General features: G+C 40.8%; 2 protein-coding genes across 2 annotated transcripts; one reads left to right on the top strand and one right to left on the bottom strand.

The window, feature by feature from the left end:
* The first annotated feature begins 2,447 nt into the window (after nt 1–2,447).
* Nucleotides 2,448–10,503, top strand: LOC129371730 (solute carrier family 2, facilitated glucose transporter member 1-like). The gene is made up of 10 exons (XM_055048503.1): nt 2,448–2,611; nt 4,732–4,824; nt 5,646–5,806; nt 5,892–6,132; nt 6,575–6,737; nt 8,079–8,266; nt 8,542–8,646; nt 8,724–8,825; nt 8,912–9,115; nt 10,159–10,503. The coding sequence occupies exons 1-10, from the start codon at nt 2,594–2,596 to the stop codon at nt 10,363–10,365; spliced, it is 1,482 nt and encodes a 493-aa protein (XP_054904478.1). The 5' UTR covers nt 2,448–2,593; the 3' UTR covers nt 10,366–10,503.
* Nucleotides 10,504–12,823: 2,320 nt separating this feature from the next.
* mthfr (methylenetetrahydrofolate reductase (NAD(P)H)) lies at nt 12,824–21,988 on the bottom strand. The gene is made up of 12 exons (XM_055048370.1): nt 21,831–21,988; nt 20,962–21,217; nt 20,404–20,642; nt 19,205–19,315; nt 18,855–19,048; nt 18,226–18,476; nt 17,532–17,666; nt 17,213–17,393; nt 15,761–15,943; nt 15,550–15,651; nt 15,350–15,469; nt 12,824–14,154 (listed from the first exon to the last, which is right to left on the bottom strand). Exons 2-12 carry the CDS (start codon nt 21,201–21,203, stop codon nt 13,933–13,935), a joined length of 1,980 nt encoding a protein of 659 aa, XP_054904345.1. The 5' UTR covers nt 21,204–21,217; nt 21,831–21,988; the 3' UTR covers nt 12,824–13,932.
* Nucleotides 21,989–21,997: the final 9 nt, after the last annotated feature.

The following is a 21,997-nucleotide window of genomic DNA, read 5'->3' on the forward strand; positions in this document are numbered from 1 at the left end:
TCCCTTTTAAATATAGTTATTAAAAATGCCATTATAGGGTTTCATAGTGTGGCACTGTGAAAAACAGGAAGGCATGAAAATAGTAGCTCCCTGTTTTATTATGTTAAAGGTCATTTGCAGCATGACGATACCTTTAGAATAATATATTATATTTAAAAATGTATAAATTTTGCCAGCAGAAAAGAAGTTGGCACACGAACTCCTGACTACAGATCCTCTTTTTTATAGAGGCTGGGATTTGTGATTACCCGTCTACTAAGCTTCCATTTTCCAAGAAACGATCAAAATCGTGATACAAATCGACGATTTAGACTTCTGCGGTTGAGACAAAATACATTTTTGCTAATTGTTTTCATAAACCGGATGATGAGTGATTCATGTACCAAGAGGAGACAGAGTCTAGCAAAATAAATTTGATTAAATCCTTTAACCGAGGAGGATTAAACTAAAAAACAGGTAATTATTCATTTACAAAACGATTTTTATTCGTTAAAATATCAACCACGTGTGGAAGCAGCTTAGAGCAGACATAACAGCAGCTGCTATAACCTGCTGTGTGTCTGTTTTACAAGTAAGCTGAGAGAAAAATAATATGTGGATGTAGCTGTTGTGTTATGCTGATAATTGTGTTTTACGGTGAAAATTATGCTCTTGTTAAGAAGTTGGCCAATGTTGAGGAAGCAGCTTAGGGTTTATCTGTTTTGCAGTTATTCTCAATAAATGTGTTACACTGGGAGTGACTTGGCCCATCATTCTCCGCTGTGCAACAATGGCCAACATTTATTAGAAGTTATAAGTTTATCTCATATCTTTATTTAAAACCATTTAAATTCTAATAAACTTGTCTTCGCCAGGGTTCAAGGCCTCCAAGAAACGCTGCACACGTCGGAAGGTAACACTTTTATTGACAGTAGATTTGTTTCACTGCAGTTTTATTGACTCTATCACAACACAAAGTTGTGAAATAAAAAAACTGCAGTTTTTTTGTAAAGCACTGCTCATTCTTATTACCTTTTTTTATTCCTGGTTTAACTAAGTTGGCGGTTTCAATTTTTCTCCACGTATCAGCGCCACTCGGTGTCCAGAGTATGAGCTGCAGCTTTGCTAAAGGCGGAGGAACAACTGACCTTCCAGGAAAACTGCTAATCGGCCACCAACTATAGCCATGCTGGCCTTATCATTCATAGCAGGTTGTGCTGTAGAGAAGGAGATGTAGCACAACAGAGAGCAAAGGGGGAGGTTGTGAGCAGCACATACACATGCATGTTTGACAGTGGTACAAAATTCTTCAGGGTTCTGAGTTGTTTCAGAATGAAGAGTGAAGAGTACCAACACAGATCATCTGTCATAACTTGGTAAATATGTAAAAACTTATATATATATATATATATATATATATATATATATATATATATATATATATATATATATATATATATATATATATATATATATTTTTACATTTTTACAATTTTTTACAGTTCTTCCAAGGCTTAAAAGATAAAAGGACTAACAACAACTATGAGAAATGTTTAAATCTTTTTTGAAAAGTCGGCACAAAAAATTTAATGTCAGTTGAAGTGTATATTAACATAGTTCCCACTCAGTCACAACAAATCTTCATGGCCAATCCACTATACTCGCATAATTATAATGTTGTTCCAATTGATTAAAATGATGCAGTAAAATTCAGTTTATCATTCAGCTTGCAGTTAAAAAAATGCATGGATTTGCATTATTCACTCCTCCTGGACAAGCATGTAGTGCACCATTACATGCATTGAGTCACTGACTTTGCAGCAACCAAGCATGTAAGAACAGCCCCTCTTCCAGAAAAGACCCTCCAGCAGAACCAGAATCTGTCCCAGCCTGATCAGCCCTCTGGGACAAATGACTGAGGGTTTGAGAAGACAGAGCACACGCGTGTACTCACAACTAAAAACAGAATCGTGCTGCTTTTATAAACGAGGATCACAGAGGAATGGATGTAAATGAGTTTGAATCTGTCTATTTTAAAGGACTAAACTGACAGGTTTTGTTGTGAATCTGCACCCCCACATTAATTAAAATATAATTCAATTAGAACAGAACACAATACTGTAAAAGCAGCCCCAAAAGTTCCCTTTTATTGGAAATGGAAAATTATTGAACAAGACCAGTTGACAGGAACAAAAGAAAATCTATCTAAGAGAAATAATTGCTTACAAAAGGCTTTTTATTTTGTCTATAAGCAAGTTTATGTTATAGATTTTAAATCGGTTTTTATGTGCTCTGTGCTTTCCTTAGGTTATCTCTTAAGGATTGTCAATCTGTTTAAGCTGCTATTAGCACTCTGATAAACATGTGTTAGTCTCACTGTGAGCTCCTCTCGACCAATCAGAGCGTGAAGATCCACTTAGCGGTGACGTCGCTAAGCCTCTTACTTCTGCAGGTGAATGGAGGAGGAAAGTAAACGCTTGTTTACACTGACTTGGGACCAAATAACAGAGCAGACACTTTTTGCTTGAAAGCAGATTAATTTGAGGGAACAGATTAACAACGATTGTTCTCCTTTTCATAATCTGGAGGTCAAGTGTGGACTGTCTGAGGTGATATGGAGTGCAGCGGGAAGGTAACTGCTGCTTGATCAATACATCCCCTCCCCACCCAGTATTGTTGTGTGAGAGCAGTCACTTCAGGCAGCTTAAATTCTGTCCATTCATTTTGGATTCTTAAATGTATTAGTTACTATTTAAGTTATTTCAAATTGTTTCTAAACAATTGTTCATTGGTTCATTTGTAATTGGATTGCTTCCTGGTAGTTCTTTGTTTTCCAGCTTTCTTCAGCAAAATGTGGTTGGAAAATGTGGGCGAGTTCCTCCTGCCAGTCCACACAAAACCAAACCTCAAAAACAGCTTCTGTGATTACATAACATATTATGTTACGTTGGAAAAGCTTGGAAATGTGAATAAAATATTGATCTGATGACGAGCGGATGGATGATTCCACCTTTAATCGCTGGAGAATAATGGTCTTAAAATAAACAGGAGAAACTCGGACATGTGTGGTGGGCCTCGCCTCCGACCCTTTTCCCTCCACCTTCAATTCAAACTAAACTGGTGTCGATGACTTACGCCACATTGTGATTATTTATGCTGCTTTCTGTGTTTTTATCATTTTGAAGACGATACAAACATACACAGGTCCTCAAAAGTCAACAAAACACATCACGCAAATTAAAGTGTAAAATATTTGTGCTGTGTTTGTGCTGCAAAAGGTTTGTTTGAGCTGCTTGAGTTTTTAAAAGGACATTAGTGCTGTTTAATTTTGGCGTTTCTACGCTATTTATCTATATTTTTGTCCCTAAGAAAGTATATATATATTTTTTTACATTAAATCCTACTTTGAGTTTTATGTCAAATCCACATGATTGAAATGACAGAGTTACCTCCCAGTTGCACATGTACATTAAAAATGACATGTAATGAAACAACCAGTTACAACTATTTAAACAATGAGATGAAATACATTATTTAATATAAGTGCATGAGACAAAAAAGAATCCTTCTCTGCAGAACTAAATACACAAAGCCACACAATGAACATTTAAACAAAGCAAATGTGTAATAAAAACATTTATTATGCCAGTATTACACCATCAGTTCAACTAATCCAATCAAAGTCTATTGAACAGTTACAAAATGTTGCCAAAATTACTCTGTCCCTCTAAAATATTTCAGAAAACCTGAAAAATCCATTGAATCGTATCGTTTGCTGACTATCGTCATGAGTGGAATATCACATATATGTATCGTGAGATTGATGTATCGTCAATTAGAAGTGATTTCGGTGAGGGTGAGGGGGGCTTGTTGACAACTTGACCTTTAAACTTTCATTAATATCTTCTTCATAAAAGCCACAAATAGACATTTTAGCAAATTTTGTTTAATAGAATCTTGACCCCTCTTGACCCTTTGTAGGGTCAAGAGGGGTCAAGAGGTCAACCCCTCTTGATCCTCAAAAGGTCAAGAGGGGTTGACCTTTTAATGACCTCTGGAAACTTATTAATATCTTGAAAATTACATTAGCACAAATGAAAAGTTTTACTGCACACATTTAGACACCAATTTTGTTTGCTTGGAAGAAGGAGAGGAGCCAACTTCTGTCAGGAGTTTGACGGAGAAGCTGCAGATCTGTTATCTTGCAGCAAGAGTGTTGCGGAGTTGAGGACGATGTCATACACCTGCAGGCATCGCTGTGTGGACAATAATTCTTGTCAGTCTGTACAAACGTGTGGAGGGGAATCCAGCCTGACCATTAACTGCCTCAAGCCACTCTGGCTGAATACTGACCATGTAAAGGCACCAGAAGCGAGCATGTGCCTACAATACAACTAAGAATGTAGTTAATGGTCATGATTTTTTTGTCCTAGTTTCTTGTTTCATTCATCTCCTTGTGGTAGCAATTTTTCCCCACCTCTTTAAAGAAATACTCATTGCTCAAATGAAAAGACAAAAAAATCCTCACATTCATAGATTAATGGCCCGTTTTGTCTACACACCAGCAAATGCAGAAATCACACATACCCCAAAGGATTGTTGAGAGGCGATCCCACAAAACTGGAACTTTTCTTAGATTCCTTTTATTCCATTGGAATAAAAACGTCACTGGATGTTTCTGTGTCTTGATATTTGTCATAGTCATTTTTATTAAATGTTTATTTCTTTTCCCAACGTTTCGTTCATATGCAGGTAACGCCCCAGTTGATGCTGGCTGTGGGGACGGCTGTGATCGGCTCTCTGCAGTTTGGCTACAACACGGGTGTCATCAACGCACCTCAGAATGTGAGAAAACCTTTGAGACCAAGAAAGCGGGAAAACACACTGTGCTGTTTTTATATATGCAGGACACTTATTTGTATCCAGATAATGAAGCAGATACATTCCTGACTTAGACAATGTTTTCTCCCTCTTTTCTTCCAAGCAGCCAGACTTTCTTGTCAGAAGTTCGAAGACGGGAAGTTTCAGAAAAGTTGTTCAGGTCTAGGCGTGTTAAAGCTAAAGTACAAAATGATTTACAGACCCAGGATGTCATGTATGGAAGATCATAAGTGCCACAATAAAATAAATGAAAAGATTTCAAATTATTTTTTAGTCATATACAAATTTCTATTAAAATGGAAACACACTTGGGAAATAAATCATCAAAAGAAAAAATTATGGAAATCTTTATTGATATATCATTTATATCAAATTACTACTAAGTGACTGATTGGCTGCTGAACTGCTGTACAGGTTAACCAATCAGATGTTTATGTAATCAAACACAGCAGCATCTAGTGAGTTAATTGAGCAGGTGATTGTGGCCTTTTAAATATTCAGCTAAATTTCATAATACCTTTTGGGTTTGTCTCTAGTAATAATAACAAAATCTACTCTGAAAAGAAAGTCAGGAAAATCTTGTCCCAGGCAAAGCTTTCGGCTTGCCTCATCTCAGGTTTTGTGGAAACTCGTCCAACAGTTGTGGAGGTTTCCTCATCTCCTGTCCGACTGACACAAGAGAAAAGTTCAGTCTCCAAAATGTTCCTGCGCTTCACATGGATCCACACTGTCTGAGTCGAGAAGGTTTGACCCAACTGTTTCCCACTGTGCTGTTTGTCTTGAAGATCATTGAGAGCTTCTACAACAAGACATGGATCGACAGGTTTTCAGAACCCATTCCTCAGAGCACGCTGACAGCTCTGTGGTCTTTTTCTGTGGCCGTCTTCTCCGTGGGAGGAATGTTTGGCTCCTTTTCTGTGGGCCTTTTTGTCAACCGCTTTGGCAGGTAAGATGTCATTCGTGAAGAGAAGAAGTTTGGCTCGGAACATCAAAGTAGATTCTTAATGGTGAAATGACTCTGATCTTTAAAGGAGGAACTCCATGCTCATGGCCAATGTGTTAGCCTTCCTTGCTGCTGTGTTTATGGGGTTCAGCAAACTGGCAGCTTCCTTTGAGATGCTCATCATTGGACGTTTTATAGTGGGTTTGTACTCTGGCCTCTCTACGGGGTTTGTACCCATGTACGTGGAGGAAATCTCTCCAACATCTCTTCGCGGCGCCCTGGGCACTCTGCATCAGCTCGGTGTGGTGATTGGCATCCTCATGGCCCAGGTGAGATCCTTACACCCTCATGGTCTTCCTCTTTAAGAATCAGGTAGGCCTATACTTTGGCACGTCACTTGTTTCACAAGAATCCAGAGTCGTTTCTTCGCTTCAGATGTTTCCTCTGAATAGGGCAGGATGCCGAGTGAAGGGGGTTTAGCAGCATACAAGTTTGTGATGGACAAGCGTTAAGTCCCGCCTCCTGGCTCTGATTGGTTGTTTCTATCTAGCGTTTTGGGAGAAGACAGAGGAGCTCAATGTAAATCAAAATCTACAATGACTCACTTTCGTTGGACAAAAAAAAAAATATATAAATATTTTTCCTGCTAGTTTGTGCAGGTTTTCTTAATGAATGAAATGAACTGTCTCCAGCGTAATCTGAAATCCCTTGACCATTTCAGAATTGCTCCATTTTTACTTCAGTTCTCATAAGATTTGTGTTGTGCTGCAGATCTTTGGGATTGAATCCATCTTGGGGAATGCGTCCCTGTGGCCGCTGCTGATGGGGTTCACTCTGCTGCCAGCCTTGCTGCAGTGTGCTCTACTGCCGTTCTGCCCAGAGAGCCCCCGCTACCTCCTCATTAACTGCAATGAAGAGAGCAAAGCCTGCAGCGGTAAGATCTACACATATTCATCTGTATGGATATAAGTCTATGGAGTCATGGAACAATTACTTTTCGTCAGTGACGTTTACATGAAATATGACAAATAAAAACTGGTCCTCACTTTCACTACCATCCAAACTTTCTTGCTTCTTTTACATTTTTGATCCTGATAGATCCGGTATGAAGCTTCTCCACAGGATTTGACTATAAATAATTATAATAACGAGTTTTATAATGGCAAGCTCAGTAAGCTTCGAAGTCATATCTTGATACGGATTCTTAACTGTGATTGTAGTTTGTCTCTGAACTGTAAAACACTAAATAATTCAAGAATTTTTTATTGACATAGTATCTTTGGTGTTTGTGGTACGAAATTCAGACTCAGGTCCCAGATTAAGAAATTTACTACACACAAAAAAATAAATTAATGAATAATAAAGTAATTTATGTGACATATAGATATGTGTGTGTAAATAATCTATGAGGTGAAGCTATATTTGGTGCAGCTTGAGTTCACTAGTCTGTCGGCTGAAGGGAAGAAACTGAAGAAACTCAGCCTGGTGGTTTTGCTCTGGATGCTCCTCAGCCTCCTGCCTGAGTGGACCAGCTGGAACAGTCTGTGTGCAGGACGGGTGGAGTCCTTCATGAGGTGGAGGGCTCTCCTCCTGCATCGTGCTGTGTCGAGGTCTGAGGTGGAGGAAAGGCTGCTCCCCACAGACCTCTGTGCAGCCTTGACCTGCCCTCTGCAGAGCCGTCCTCTCAGCAGTGCAGCTGCTGCGCCACACGGTGATGCAGATGCAGACTTCCTGAGGAAGTAGAGACACTGGTGGGTCTTCCTGACCAGACGGGAAGTCTCGGTACGCCTTATGAGGTCACTGGATATGTTCTGGAGACCTCCACCACAGCTGCTCCTCCCATGTTCAGGGGCTGAAAAGGATCCTTGTCCCTTCTGAAGTCCACCATCTGCATGTTGATGCACAGGTTATTTTCTCTGCACCAGGTGTTCCACCTCCTCTCTGTAATTGGACTCATCACTGTTCGTGATGCGTCGCTCTGCTGTGTCATCTGCAAACTATGACATCTGAGCAGTGTGTGTCTGCTCAGATGAAGAGGAGGAGGCTCAGCACGCAGCCCTGCGGTGAGCCAGTGCCGAGGGTGATGGAGGAGGATTGATGGAGATTGTACTGTGTCTCTGAACTGTTAAAATACTCTTTCAATAATTTACTTGATTTTAGACACAAAGTTAAAGCCAAATCTGGTTTCTCAACACAAACCCAGGTTACACTGAGGCCTGCATTAACTGTGTCAGCGTTTTCCAAACAGGCTGAGAGTATTGCTGTGTTTCTCCAGTCCTAATGAAGTTGCGGGGCACCGACGAGGTGAGTGAGGACATACAGGAGATGAGGGAGGAGAGCCAGAAGATGATGAGGGAGAAGAAAGTGACCATTCCTGAGCTGTTTCGCTCTCCCATCTACCGCCAGCCCATCTTGGTTGCCATCATGCTCCAGCTGTCGCAGCAGCTTTCTGGAATCAACGCTGTAAGTAGGGAAGAGAACTTTTTTATCAGCAAGCTCTTCAACCTTCAATGCCACCAAGATTACAAACGAACCAAACTGCATAGTGGTGACATGACCACCAAAGACTATTGAAGAGGTGGTATTATATGGTGCCATTTTGTAGCGTAATCACAATTTGATTTGATCCAAATCTTACAAATCAAATTGGACTGTCCTGGTTTCTGTGACTTTAGAACAGCTGTGTTTGGAGAACCAAAACGTATCACTGTGTTTCTGATTATTGTCACCCTTGGCAGGTATTTTACTACTCGACTGGGATCTTTGAGCGAGCAGGTGTTTCACAGCCTGTGTATGCCACCATTGGTGCTGGGTTGGTCAACACTGCCTTCACTGTTGTTTCTGTAAGTTACTAACGAGCATCGAGCCGGAGATGTAAAGACTCTGGGAGACTTTGCTGCATTTTGTCTCTTTGCTGCAGCTGTTTGTGGTGGAGCATGTGGGCCGACGACCTCTTCATCTCATCGGTTTGATGGGGATGGCGGTTTCTGCAGTTTTTTTAACTGTTGCCATGGCACTATTGGTAGGTGTTCCTGACCTGTGATGCTGTCTTCATCTGAGACTTTTTATCGTACCGCTGAACGTACCTCATTCTGTTTTGCTGCTAAGGACCAGCTCAGGTGGATGTCGTATGTCAGCATCGTGGCCATCTTCAGCTTCGTAGCCTTTTTTGAAATCGGCCCCGGCCCCATCCCGTGGTTCATTGTAGCCGAGCTCTTCAGCCAGGGGCCCCGGCCTGCTGCCATCGCAGTTGCTGGTTTCTGCAACTGGTCTGCCAATTTCATAGTGGGAATGAGCTTCCAGTATGTTGAGGTAGGAAAGGGTTCAATTTCCACCAGAATGCAGATAAACTGTGACTGTTTTTCTTTGGTTTCCAAATACGAAAGCAACTGTGGTATCTACTTCAGAAATATTACACTGAATAATAGGTAGCTGTGCCATATTCCAGCAAAAAGATTTTATTTTAGCCTAGTTTTTAAATTATTATGATGAATGTTTATGATGTTGAAATATGGGAGGCCTCTGACAGTGAAACAAATTTCTATTTCATTTCTATGGTCATGAGCTTTGAGTCATGACCGAAAGAACAAGGTCATGGACACAGATGGCCAAGATGACCTTTCTCTGCTGGGTGTCTGGACTCTGCCTTAGAGATAGGGTGAGAAATTCGGTCATCCGGGAGAGACTCAGAGTAGAGCTGCTGCTTCTCCACATCAAGAGGAGCCAGTTGAGGTGGCCTCCTCAAGAAAATGAATGGATGAAATTTCTATTTTCTCCAATTTCTTCTTATCTTATTATTTCTAACAGTTTGTAGATCTTAACTCAAACATTAATCTCTGAAATCAGACACCAGCAACTATACTGGGGGAAAAAGACCCAGAAACACAAACACTTCACAGAAACAGGAAGTGACCTGCAGCATGGAGGACTTTCCTGTTACGGTAGTCTGGTTCCTCACCAGCAACAAAGCTGGAAAAGACATTGTTCTGTTTTACTTGACTCAAATTTATGCTCTTTTAATAACAGTCAGAAAGAGAGATTTAGGCAATTATTGTGCAAAAATATTTGCATATAATATTAGCATCTTGACCTTATGTTATGGAATATTAATAACTAACTTCTTTTTATTATAAAGTTTCAAAGGATGTAAATTAACACTGACAAAAAGAACTAAGCAGTAACTTGGACTCTGTTTATAGAAGTCTGATGATTTATTTATTTTTTGCCTCATCAATAAGAGTATAATGAATTAAATTGAAACTAAATACATACTTAATACTACTTAACAAGCTGTAATGTTGCATGCACCATTTACATCGCCTCAGGGATGACAAATTAAACTCTTGTCATCGCAGCTACTCCTCGGTCCTTATGTCTTCATCATCTTCACCGTTCTGCTGCTTGGCTTTTTCGTCTTCACTTACTTCAAAGTACCTGAGACAAAGGGCCGCACCTTCGACGAGATCGCAGCAGGTTTCCGTCACTCCTCTGGTCAGGGGGCTGAAAAGTATGCAGCTCCAGAAGAATTCAACACGCTCAAGGGGGATGACCCTGACCTGTAGACGCTGGCAGCAAGTACCTGCAACAAGTCACCCTCATGTTTCACGGCTCGATGTAACACTGCCGGTTTAATATTCACATTGGTATTTATAGATTTATATTGTCATTGTGGCCTTAGTCTGTAGCACAAATAATTTTTTTATTATTATTATTTTATGAATCTGCCATAAAAGTGAAAGTAATGCAGACTCTCCAACAGCTAAGACTTTTGGTAAATCAGAGAGAGTAAAAATGAATTTGCAGTTTGCAATGGCTGACTTCTTGCATCAGTCTCAAGTTTGTTTTTGCTCCATCTTCATTTACTGCATTTACAAGAGTTAATTATTGAATTTGTCATTTTTGTATTGTCTTCTACTTTAACCAGCTGTTTCCGTGTTATAATGTGTGTAATAAGATACAATGTCTGATAGGTCAAGTGTGTGAAATGTGTGTGTGCTTCATTAATTTTAACATTTTACTGTCTCCTGCAGTGCAAGACCTTTTCTATGCATACTGTACTTCTGTTTTTATCATCACAGGTAGTCATAAGTCAATGTTTTGGTACTCAGAACTTAAATCAACTTTATATTGTGTCTAATAGTTGCATTTTATTAGTTTAAAATGTCTCAGTGTGTACCAGAAAATAAAGAAAACCTCTGAAAATTTTGTTTCTATTCATTTATTAAGGCATCGCAAAACATTTAAATTAATGTCATACAGTTTAATGTGATTGGTATATTAAACAGAGGGCCTGAATGTAGTTTTCTTTATATATTACTTTGAATTTATCTTTTGTAGACAAAAGTAACTTTTTGTTGTACTGTCTGTGGAACAGATTGGTGACGTTTCATGTTCAAGTACTGACATCGAGCGACCACCAGGTGGTGCTGTTAGCTCTCTGCAGAAGACACCCTGAGCAGCAGCTCATCTCCACATACACCATATTGACAAAAGTATTCGCTCACCTGCTTTAACTCACATATGAGCTTAAGTGACATCCCATTCCTCATCCATCATCCAATATTATTTATCACACTGGTGTCAGCAGGAGTGCTGGTGCCTATGTCCAGCTGTCAACAGGTGAGAGTCAGGGTTCACCCTGGACAGGTCTCCAGTCCATCACAGGGCTGGACAGACTCATTCCTAATCTATGGGGTTCAGTATGACGTTGGTTCTCCCTTTGCAGCTGGAACAGCTTCAACTCTTCTGTGAAGGCCGTCCACAAGGTCTAGAAATGTGTTTATGGAGATTTGTGACCATTCTTCCAGAACTGCATTTGTGAGGTCACTTACTGATGTTGGACGATAAGCTTGGCTCTCAGTCTCCACTTTAATTCATCCCAAAGGTGGTCTGTAGGCTTTGGATCAGGACTCTGTGCAGGCCAGACTCTGCCATCCATGCCTTTATGACCCTTGCTTTCTGCCCTGGTGCAGTCATGTTGAAAGAGGAAAATGCCCAGCTCCAAACTCTTCCATTAAGTTGGCAACATGGAATTGTCTGAAATATCATGGTATGCTGAAACATTCAGATATTTTCACTGGAACTAAGGGGCCAAACCCAGCTCCTGAAAAACAGCCCCACACCATAATCCCCTCTCCACCAAACTCTACATTTGGCACAAAGCAGGCAGACAAGACCAGTTCTCTTGGCAATCACCAAACCCAGACTCTTCAGATTGTCAAAAGGAGAAGCGTGATTCATCACTCCAGAGAATGAGCCTCCCCTGCTCTAGAGTCCATTGGCATCTTACTTTGCCTCTGACGCTTTGTTCTGCACTTGGTGATATATGGTTTGGATGCAGCTGCTCCAAAAGTCCTCCACAATGATGCGACCAACTAAAATCACATAGAAATCAGCTGCTTAAAGTTATTCCTGTTGTGCCATGGATATTTCTTTTTTTTTTTTTCAGTGAAGAATGGCAGTCTGTTTAGGGTTTTCTTCTTAGGGGTTAAACTAAGCTGATGCTAAAGTCTAAAGTGTGCACGTTCTTTTGAGAGTCGTTCTAAATCAAAATAAAAAAAAGTCGATCCATTAACTCAGGGACTCAGGTCAAATTGAGGGCGTCCAGCTCACACGATGTTTGACTTATTTCCACCCCCTCACGCCATTCATCTGTGTGGACATATTTGGCCTGACCAGCTAACGACCAAGTAAGTGACTGAGTGGAAAATCCCCACCATACCATTCAGTGTCATGACCTGGACTTTGGACCATCAGTCATGTCATGGGTGATGACTTAAAACCTCCAACAGACCATCAATATTACAACATAAATCTGATTGATGCACAGACTTCTACTGATTACATAGGCAGAGCAAATAAAAAAAATTAAGTCTTTTCACACAGGAGACGCTACGAAATCTGGGAGGCAATACTGAACAGGTGTGCATCAAACAAAGTTGTGTCAAAGTAGTTTTTCTGTCTGAAATGTTATCTGGTATTTCTGATAAAGTTTTAACAAAAGACATGGAGACAGATCCATAAGTTAAAAAGATCTTTATTCAGTTCAATGTTTCAAAAAAAAAAAAAACGTGACTTTCACAAACTGAACAGCTTTTCCCAGACTATCTATTGCTACCTGTGGTTAGAAAATGAAATGTGTAAAGTCTCAAGTAACATGATAACCAATGATTAATTTTCTTGAAAAGCGATATTGCTAATTGGAACAAATGAGTAATTAGTAATATTTATGACACTGTTGTCAGCTTGTGTACAGAGAAATATGACCTCTGATCTCTCAGGGAAACTGCTCAATACAGGAGGAACCTCAGCCGATTATGGTATAACAGCTGGCTAAAGAAGCGGTAAGTTCAAGCAAACTACAATGATTCTGTCCTACTTAAAGTATCCACTAGTGGCAGACAGCTAACCATCAGTAACCACCAACAAAATGGTTATATAAGAAAAATAAAGGTTGTTCAAAGCTCAATCCAATCTGCAGGACTGACTGTACCTCCTCTTTGAGTTGGATTCATTTGAATATGTTACATTTATCATGTAGAAACCGGATACAGATTGAACCTCGAGATGATCCTATTTAAATGGATTGTAAGTGAAATGACAAAAAATACAAATGTTTCAGAAAAATATAAAGAAAATACAAGCTGTTAAAATGTATCTACAAATGAAAATTCATTTAACAAGACTTCAGTGTGTGTTCTTCTATGGAAGCCCGTTTCCGTAAAAAAAAATAAAAATAACGAGCTTCAATGGAAACGGGCTTCCATATTCTTCAGTCTTGTTTTTATTCCGACACTTATTTTTACGTTATAAATTTTTTTATTTACTTCGTCATTTGCTTCTCCTCAACAGCGATGCCCTCCAGGAGGGGGCCACTAAGTTGCATTTGTTTCTTATTAATTTTATGAACTTTCTATTTCACATCTGTGGTGAAATATAAACTGTGCTACATTTTTTTATGAAGTTGAAACAGTTCAGTTTCTTTGTTAGCACCGTTTTCCCTTCCACTAACCACCAGCTACAAAAGCTTTGTTGTTTATATCAGTATTTTACCAAGGCACTCTTATTGGTAAACATAAAAGTAGAACATGAAATAATTCACTGAATTGTCTCTTTCCTCAACAAGTCATTTACTGTGAGCCCGCCTCATCACTGAGTGGCTCCGGCGTTGCATCCAGCAACTCGAACATGTCATCGATGACCTGCCACAGACAGCTGTCCAGAGGGAAGTCGTTGTCCACCAGATTGACCAGGAAGTAGTTATCGTGGATGTACTTGATGATCATTCGTGACGGCGACTCGTCTTCGTAGAGTTTGGCCCACTGTTCGATCCACAAAGCAAACGCCTCGTCCTGAAACAGCAATAAAAAGACGATTCCAACACTTTCTACAAAAAGTCTGCCATGTTTAGACGTTCTGAAGCTTTTTCAGCACCGCAATGAGACCGTTTAGTCAATTTATTCAATGCATGTGGGGGAAAGGGAGACATTTATTTCTGAAATAAGACTATTTTTTAAGTGTGAATGGCATCAAAATTTTTATAAGCTAGACAAATACAAAATGCCTGATTAGTTTGATGATGTCCTATAAAAATATGAATGAAGAAAAAAAATTGCCCAATGCATTTTCAGAGGACCGGAAAATATATCTCCATTGCCTTTAATTAAAACTTTTTTTTTTTATTATACTGCAAACAGTTGAAAAATTGCTTTTAACCAATTTATAATACAATATTGTTGTTTTTTATTTCATTTGATCAAGCAAGAAAATGTTTAATTTTGATTCTTTACCATTCATGGGATAATTTAGAATTTTTTTGTGATCCGTGGAACCTACATTTACTGATTTTACCGCACCACGTTTCAAAAAGTTGCAGTTGATCTTGTTAAATTTTTTTATCTTTATTTTTACCACAACATGGTCTAATTAGTTTTAATTGATTCACATAAACTTCCCAAAAGGTGGAATTTAAACATAATTATCATTTAAAGTGCAAACATGTTCAAGTGTCTTGAAATGTATCCCTAAATAGAAATGAAATCTATTTGTCTTTTTCACTTTTGTCAAAGTGCAAAAGATGGATTTCAGTTTTGTGTAACGTGAACTGTTTACACAGAAGAAGCAAATCCAATTGAACATCTCAAAATGGTTTTTGTAACAAAAAGGAAAAACAAACAAGGTAAATGATATTGTTTTGGATCACACATGGTTTCATTTGGCTCTTAAGAGACTTTGCAAAATGGGAAGTTAAATTAGAAGTGATTGGTCAAAATTCAGCAAAGTTGCAGTTTTTGGTGGGAAAATAAGGATGGTTGGTGGTTGGTCAGATTTGCAGAAAAGTTGTGATGACTGGTGAAAATTGAAAATCCATGCTAAATATTTTTCAGTCAAACATGTTTAGACCTCGTAACCTTCCTGGTACGTCTGCGTTAAATGATTTTGATTTATTCAAACAGATACACTTCCTGACAAACTTCTATGTGCCCTCAGTCCACATGTGAAATGACCCGGTTGATAACTTCACCAAAAGCTCCTGAAGCTACAGACCTTCCAGTACATGAAGCTGACTGGGTCCACTACAGTGGGCTGGACAATCTCTCTGCCTGGGAAGATGCCCCACGTCACTGCATTAGGCTGCATTTCGTGTGCGTTGGTCATGTTATGTCCCTGCACACAAAGCATCCGATATGGCCCATATGCAACCTGCACTCACACAGTGACTAGCGGCACTCTCGTTTCAGACTTACGTGCACGTTAACAATGTGATAGTTGACACGAGGCTCATACTTCTTCAGGACCTTCAGGAGGGCTGTGACATTTTCGCTGGAGGTGAAAAACTCCAGGTAGGCCTATTGGATGGAAGAGCGGAGAGCTGAGGCGACGTTTCAGAGTGAAACGTGTTTGTTGAGAATAGAATAGAAAGAAACTTTATTGAATGACCAAACAAAGAGCCAGCACCTTCTGGAAGACATATCCTCCTGGAGGTCCCCAGCCTACCACAGGGTCTGCAGACGGTTTGCCATTGATGTTGGGCTGGGAGTTGATGGTGAGGACGCCACGTCCGTTAACCTTCTCAAGCTCGTCTTTCAAAAAGTTGGTCTCTGGAGCCAAAGGCTCGTCGTTCCAGGGTAAGCACAACACCTAGGCATGGAGAGAGAGACGTGAAGGCTTTGGCAAACTGTAAGATGCTTTAGGAGTCCCATTCATCAATCTTACAGGGGAACACCTATCATTTTACTCATTAATCAATGATTAATCAATTCAGTCACTCAAATTGTAATGTCAAAATGAAGGGAGCTACGGTCGCTCAAGGGCCGATATGGTTTGAAAGGCTTGAAAGGTCCATTACAAGTTGTAACTTCATTGTAACTTCCACTTTTTGGAAGCTTCGGTTCCGTCATTCAGGCGTGTCCTGCTTCTAAGACAGTCCAACAGCAAAAGAAAAAGAAGAAAACTGCTGCCTTTTGGAGGGAAATAAGTGCTACATAAATGTTCTGCTGGTGTCTGCAATGCTGTTTTGCAGACACCAAACCCAAACCATGCCCCGCCCCTCACCTGGCAACCCAAGTGGAGCTCCGCCCACTTCATTACAAGTTACCAGAGCAATGGGAGCTGGAAAAGGAAAACGTCACAGTGACATAGCTGTGTGGATTCATTTTATTTTTGCTTGCACAGATCAGCTCAGGAAGGAGTTTTTGGGAAGCTAAGGCTGGCCCAGGCCTCCGTGGGGCCCTAAGTGAAATTTGGTTTTAAGACCATCTATTTCTGCAGTCAACAGTCAGATGAGTAGATCCAGTGATCTACTCATTTGATCTAATGATCTACTCATCTGACTGTTGATACCTGCTATAGACTTATTGCATTTTCTGATGCTTTTTACATAATGTCCTTTATGCATCACATAGGACATCGGGTTTCCCCCAGTGCATTGCAAGCCACCAGGCTTTAGTTGCCTCCTGTCAGGCTAAGCATTGTTCTTGTTTTTATACAAACATACATGATCATGTTGACATGATTAAGTACATCATTGTAAAAAAAGCACAAAAAAAAACATCAAAAATTTATAATGCAAGTGTGTTTTTGTTAATATGATCTCGTATAAATCATTACTTAAAAAAATATCTGTTCCACTTACGGGACGTCCTAGTGGCCCTAAGCTGCTGCTTGGTTTGCTTATGCCTTGAGCCGGCCCTGCCAACAGTACAGAATGGGATCTGCCAAAATACTTCACCAGGAGGAATTTCTGTTTCTACTGTTCATCATAAATCTACAGATTTCATTAAGACTATCAATACATCTTCATACCATTTCTGCATTTTTTGAAATTAAATTTACTTTCATTTTTTTTATGACTTCACTGATATGTGGTTAAACAGAAGATCATTAGCGTCTGCAGGCAGACTTGATTACCTTCTGTCCGTTTTTGTTTGGTTGTGCTGTGATGTAGCATGTGAAGACTTCGAAGACGCTTTGTTCGTTCTTCAGTTCCTCCCCCCACATCTGTAGAAGTGCTTCCTTAGAGGATTTACTTTTTAAGTAGAACAGGTAGTAGTCATTTAATTCCCCAAAAGCAGGAGACGAAGAGTTTCCCCTAAAGACAACAGCAGAACAGTCGGTCAGTAACCAAAGTACAGCTTCACTTTGTCCTCTTCTGCTGTAAGCTGCTTCTAAAACTGAAACATTTACTTAGAAAATCAAAGAATTAGGTACTGAATCTATGTTCTATTACCATCTGCCGTTGGGGAACTCATCCCAGTCCTGAGTCCTGTAGATGTAGCTCTTTGGTCTGGAGGCCCAGAAAATTGGTCGGACATCCTCCACCTTCCGTTTGGGATTTGCACTAACAGCCCAGGGAAGAGGGCGTCTGGCAAAAACAACAAAAATGTTCATTGTCTACTAAGGTGAATGAACCCAGTATGAAAACTCAGCAGAGACGTTCACATGTCATTTTTCCAAGTCAAGCTGGAACTCTTGCCAACAAATTCGGAGCCAAGTCTAAAGATTAACATCTTATAAACCTTTTCTTATCGGTTCCACAGCATCTAGTCAACAGTAAGTTCTTAATTTTGTAGATGGCACACACACACACACACACACCCCCACACACACCCCCACACACACACACACACACACACACACACACACACACACACACACACACACACACACACACACACACACACACACACACACACACACACCAGTGTATGTAGGGAGACAGACCGGCAGCCCTCCAAACGGCTGCTGGTGAGGGCCAAAAAGTCCTCAATTGATTTTCTAAGTGCTTCACAGGTAACAGCTAGTGAATAACATTTTGCCAAACAGGATAAGAGCGTGTAGAAAGAAAAACGATACAGGTTCAGGACCCAGAGTTAGGGCTATGGTTTCATCTTTCACTCCGTTGCCAGTAGATTTAGACTGACCTGGGGTCTTCTACCCACAGGCCCAGCTGCCGGAGGACCTCCAGGGTGGCAACTTCTCGGTTCAGAGTGTAGAAGTGGAGGCCTGGTACCTTTCCGCTGTCCAGCAGGACACGACACATGTCCACCGCCTGATGGATCCCATAGTTCCGGATAGCAGCATCATTGTCTTTGATGGGTTCTATGATTTTAGTAATCTCCTCTGGTACTTTAAGCTTGGACAGTTTGACGAGCTGACGTAACGACTGGTATCCCTGAAAAATACACACAATTTGTTTTTCTCTTTTCTCTCTTTCCTACCGCTCCTTTTCTAATTTCTAGACAACCAACCACCTTTCTTTTACGACAGTTTAACATATGAAACAGCCACTATGCACTGAGCCTCAATAGGTCCATAATCACATATGTTTAGACTTTTATAACTTTGGTTGCAAAAGTCAAAAAGGAAGCTTTCTTCACTGCTTCTTATGCACAACAGCCAAAGATTTTCATGCACCGTTTAACTTAATGAAAGGTGACTTCACTTTGGAAGTGAAACGTGCGGCAGCTGAAAAAAGTTGCCTCATAGAAAAAAAATAGGTCAATGGGTTCATGGTGATGATTTACAGCTTCCTGGAAGAAGTCTTTAGTACCTGGATGGGAAAGATTCCAGGAAGGATGGGACATGTGATCCCGACCGCCCTGCAGTCGTCCAGGAACTTCAGGAAGGTGTCAGCCCGGAAGAACAGCTGCGTGATGACAAAGTCTGCACCAGCATCCACTTTCTCCTTCAGGTGCTGCAGATCCTGCTCGTAGCTTTCTGCCTCCGGGTGGCCTGTTGGGTAGCCTGCGCAAAGTCCTTTAATTAAAACGACTGGAAGTACAGCTCTGAACCCTGCAGCAGTTCAGTAGGACAGTCCTGCTGAACTGGTTGTTCTGACAGATAAATGTTCCATTTAGAAACACCCTGTGCACATAAACTCTCTCTACTGTGAAAACTTACCAGCAACACAAATGTCAAAGTATTCGTCAAACTCTGATCGAATGTGTTTGACGAGGTCGACGGCAAAGTTGAAGCCTCCTTCCTCGTCCTCCCAGTCATCTCCCACTGGATCTGAAGAGAACCAGAGCTTTGTTTAATGTCGGCCATGTTGGGCGATCTGGCAAAATGAGGACTACAGGTGTTAGTTCAGCAGTTGACTTTACAGATGGTATGAAATGGTTTTTTTCAGTAGTACGGTGTCAATATAGTTAGTTGAAAATAAAACATTATTTAATGACTGCACTTTCACCCAAGTTGCAGCAGATAATAAACTAAACGGTACCAAGAGATTCATGCAGCAGGGAAACATCTTTTTGGAGATGTTCTTCAAAATAATTAGATCCGATAAAGAACTTTGATTTTTTTTTTTACATTTTACAAATATCAACACATTCCATAGAAGAAAATATGGCATAAAATGCCTAAAAATAGTAATAAAATGTTAACAATGACACTCCTCTCATCAGTAGCCGTCTGAATCAATAATATAACTAAACAATTTTCATCCATCTAGGCAGAAATAAATCGTAAAAACTGAAGAGCCCGGTCTAAGATCATTAAAAGTTGGTTTGAAATATTGTTTGACCCAAGTTATACGTTATGGTTTTAAATTAAGAGCTATACTTTTATGAAGGGAAATTATAAAAAAAACTCTCATCATTATTTTTCTGTAAATAAATTGTTTTTGTCATATTTCCCATCTTGTACTTCTGATAAAAATACCAGATAAAGCCAAGCCAAAGTTCTCTTTCCACTGAACACTGAGCAGTAAGACACCCGTTTGTAAAAAGTCTTGTCGGTTTTTGCCACTCCAAATCTAGGCTCGATGTTCACAGCACACTTTTTAAGTATGAGAAATACTGCTGAAAACCTGCCCAGCAGAGACTCTGTCAGATAGCAGGAGAACAGGAGGTGGGAGACGAGAACCCTGTGAATGCTTGAGGAAACGCTGCAGTGTGGCTCCAGGTGGAGCCGTTCACAGCAGCACAACGCTTGTACAGACACGTCACTTCTCAGAAGTCTAAATCAAGTGTTGCTCTTTGTTTTCCAGGAATCTCAACCCACAGCTCTTATCTCCTGAGGTGTGGAGATAAAACACACATCCAAGGAAAACCTCCCAGGTCACACCTTTCCTGAGCCCTTCATGTCTCCCGCTGTACCTCCCCTCAGCGCCATGATGTTCTTCAGGCCCAGGTGCTTTGCCTTTGCCAGGTAGCCGGTGATCTTCTCCTTGGTTTGGTTGCAGCAGGTCAGGTGAAGGACGCTCTCCAGGCCACAGTAGTTCACCGCTGTGCTGGCAATCATCATGGAGGAGGTCTCCTTGTCTGAGCCGGGGTCTCCTGCTGGGTGCCAGGTGATGTCAATGAAGAGCGGTCCTCCAGAGCCCATACGGTCAAACCTGTCGCATCAGAAATAAACTTTGAAGAAAAGTTCTGAAATGCTTCCATCTGAGATTTTACTGGAATATTTTGAAGTGTTGAAGTGGAGAGGGGAGGTATGGTGTGTTGGCCGTGAGCCATGTTTGTAGCTTTTAAGGAAATCTTAATACTTCAGTATGACAAGAAATTCAGATATTTTAATGTCAGCTGGATGCAATTTTGTTCTTCCCAAACACCTACACATAACTTTTCAGCAGAATATTCTATCGTGGTGTGCCTGAGGTCGAAGGTCGGAAAGCCCCTCAGAAAGCCTGGAGAGGCGTCGGCTGGTTTCTGTACCTGGAGATCAAGTTGACAGCACCGCTGGCCGTGCGTGGAGGGAAGAACTCCAGGGAGAACCACTGATCTCCGGAGTCCATCCTCTTCCTCATCTTTTCCCGCAGCCGATCAGAGCGGTCTGCGTCCAGCAGCGGGGTGGAGCAGCGGGAGCTCTCCTTGGAGCTCTCGCCGCTGCTGTTGCCGCTGGAGTCGCCTCGACATGACTGCCAGCTGCCGTCCACTTGCTGCACCTGGTTCACCATAGTGAGAAACGAGGCTGGAAAAAATAAATCAGAGTTTTTGTGATTTTACTGAGAAAAAAAACAAAGTTGTATTTTTGTCTTCATTCCGATTCTTTCAACCCAGCCCAAAAATTATGTATTTATGGAGTTTATGCTCATTTAGGTATTGAATAAGTCAGCATTTTTAAAAGTATCAATATATTAATTTTTCTAATTTTTTTCAAATTTCCTCCCAAATAAGCTGAAAATACACAAGTAAGCATGAAAAAGGGTGAGGTTTGGAGCATCTTATGACTGCTGACAATTCATGACAATACTGACAAAAAGTAAAGCAAGCGTCACCCAACGTGCTGACTCTAGAGCCCTGCTCCCTGTCATCTGCTGAAATGCACAAACAGAAACCTATAAAACCTGATCCACTGCGAACTAAAAGCGGATTTCCTGTCACTTTACTGACTGCATGTTTCCAGATCACACGGTTCTCATGTAATCTGAGCTAAAGGGAAGGACGAGGTCCTCAAAAGCTGCTCTGTTGGGCCCAGCAACCCATCACACCTGAGCCAAATGACTTTATGGCGCCTTCAGTGTTCTGCGGGATTAATCCGTAGCATTTATAAATTCTGCTAACAGCCACAGCATGCTTCTCACCTACTCCGACACTTCACGATTCAAGGAACGTCTCCAAAATAGATGGATCCAGGCGGGCACAGACTCAGGCAGACGCCTCTCCGCTAGGAGCGCATGTATGGGCAGCTGAAGCAGCTGCAGGAACTGTTTGTAGCCGGATAAATTTAGTGTAGCACGCCAGCTGCGCG

This window comes from Poeciliopsis prolifica, unplaced genomic scaffold (genome assembly GCF_027474105.1).
Source record: "Poeciliopsis prolifica strain line A6 unplaced genomic scaffold, Auburn_PproV2 SCAFFOLD027, whole genome shotgun sequence".
In the NCBI taxonomy this organism is placed as follows: domain Eukaryota; kingdom Metazoa; phylum Chordata; class Actinopteri; order Cyprinodontiformes; family Poeciliidae; genus Poeciliopsis; species Poeciliopsis prolifica.

Excerpts from the sequence above, each read along its gene's own strand:
- LOC129371730 (XM_055048503.1), top strand. Across the intron at positions 4,825-5,645 it reads TCATCAACGCACCTCAGAAT|ATCATTGAGAGCTTCTACAA; the intron begins GTGAGAAAACCT and ends TTTGTCTTGAAG. Across the intron at positions 8,647-8,723 it reads CTGCCTTCACTGTTGTTTCT|CTGTTTGTGGTGGAGCATGT; the intron begins GTAAGTTACTAA and ends TCTTTGCTGCAG.
- mthfr (XM_055048370.1), bottom strand. The coding sequence starts at position 21,203 with ATGGTGAACCAGGTGCAGCAAGTGGACGGCAGCTGGCAGTCATGTCGA. Across the intron at positions 19,316-20,403 it reads CATCATGGCGCTGAGGGGAG|ATCCAGTGGGAGATGACTGG; the intron begins GTACAGCGGGAG and ends GGTTCTCTTCAG. Across the intron at positions 19,049-19,204 it reads CTTTGACATTTGTGTTGCTG|GCTACCCAACAGGCCACCCG; the intron begins GTAAGTTTTCAC and ends GACTTTGCGCAG.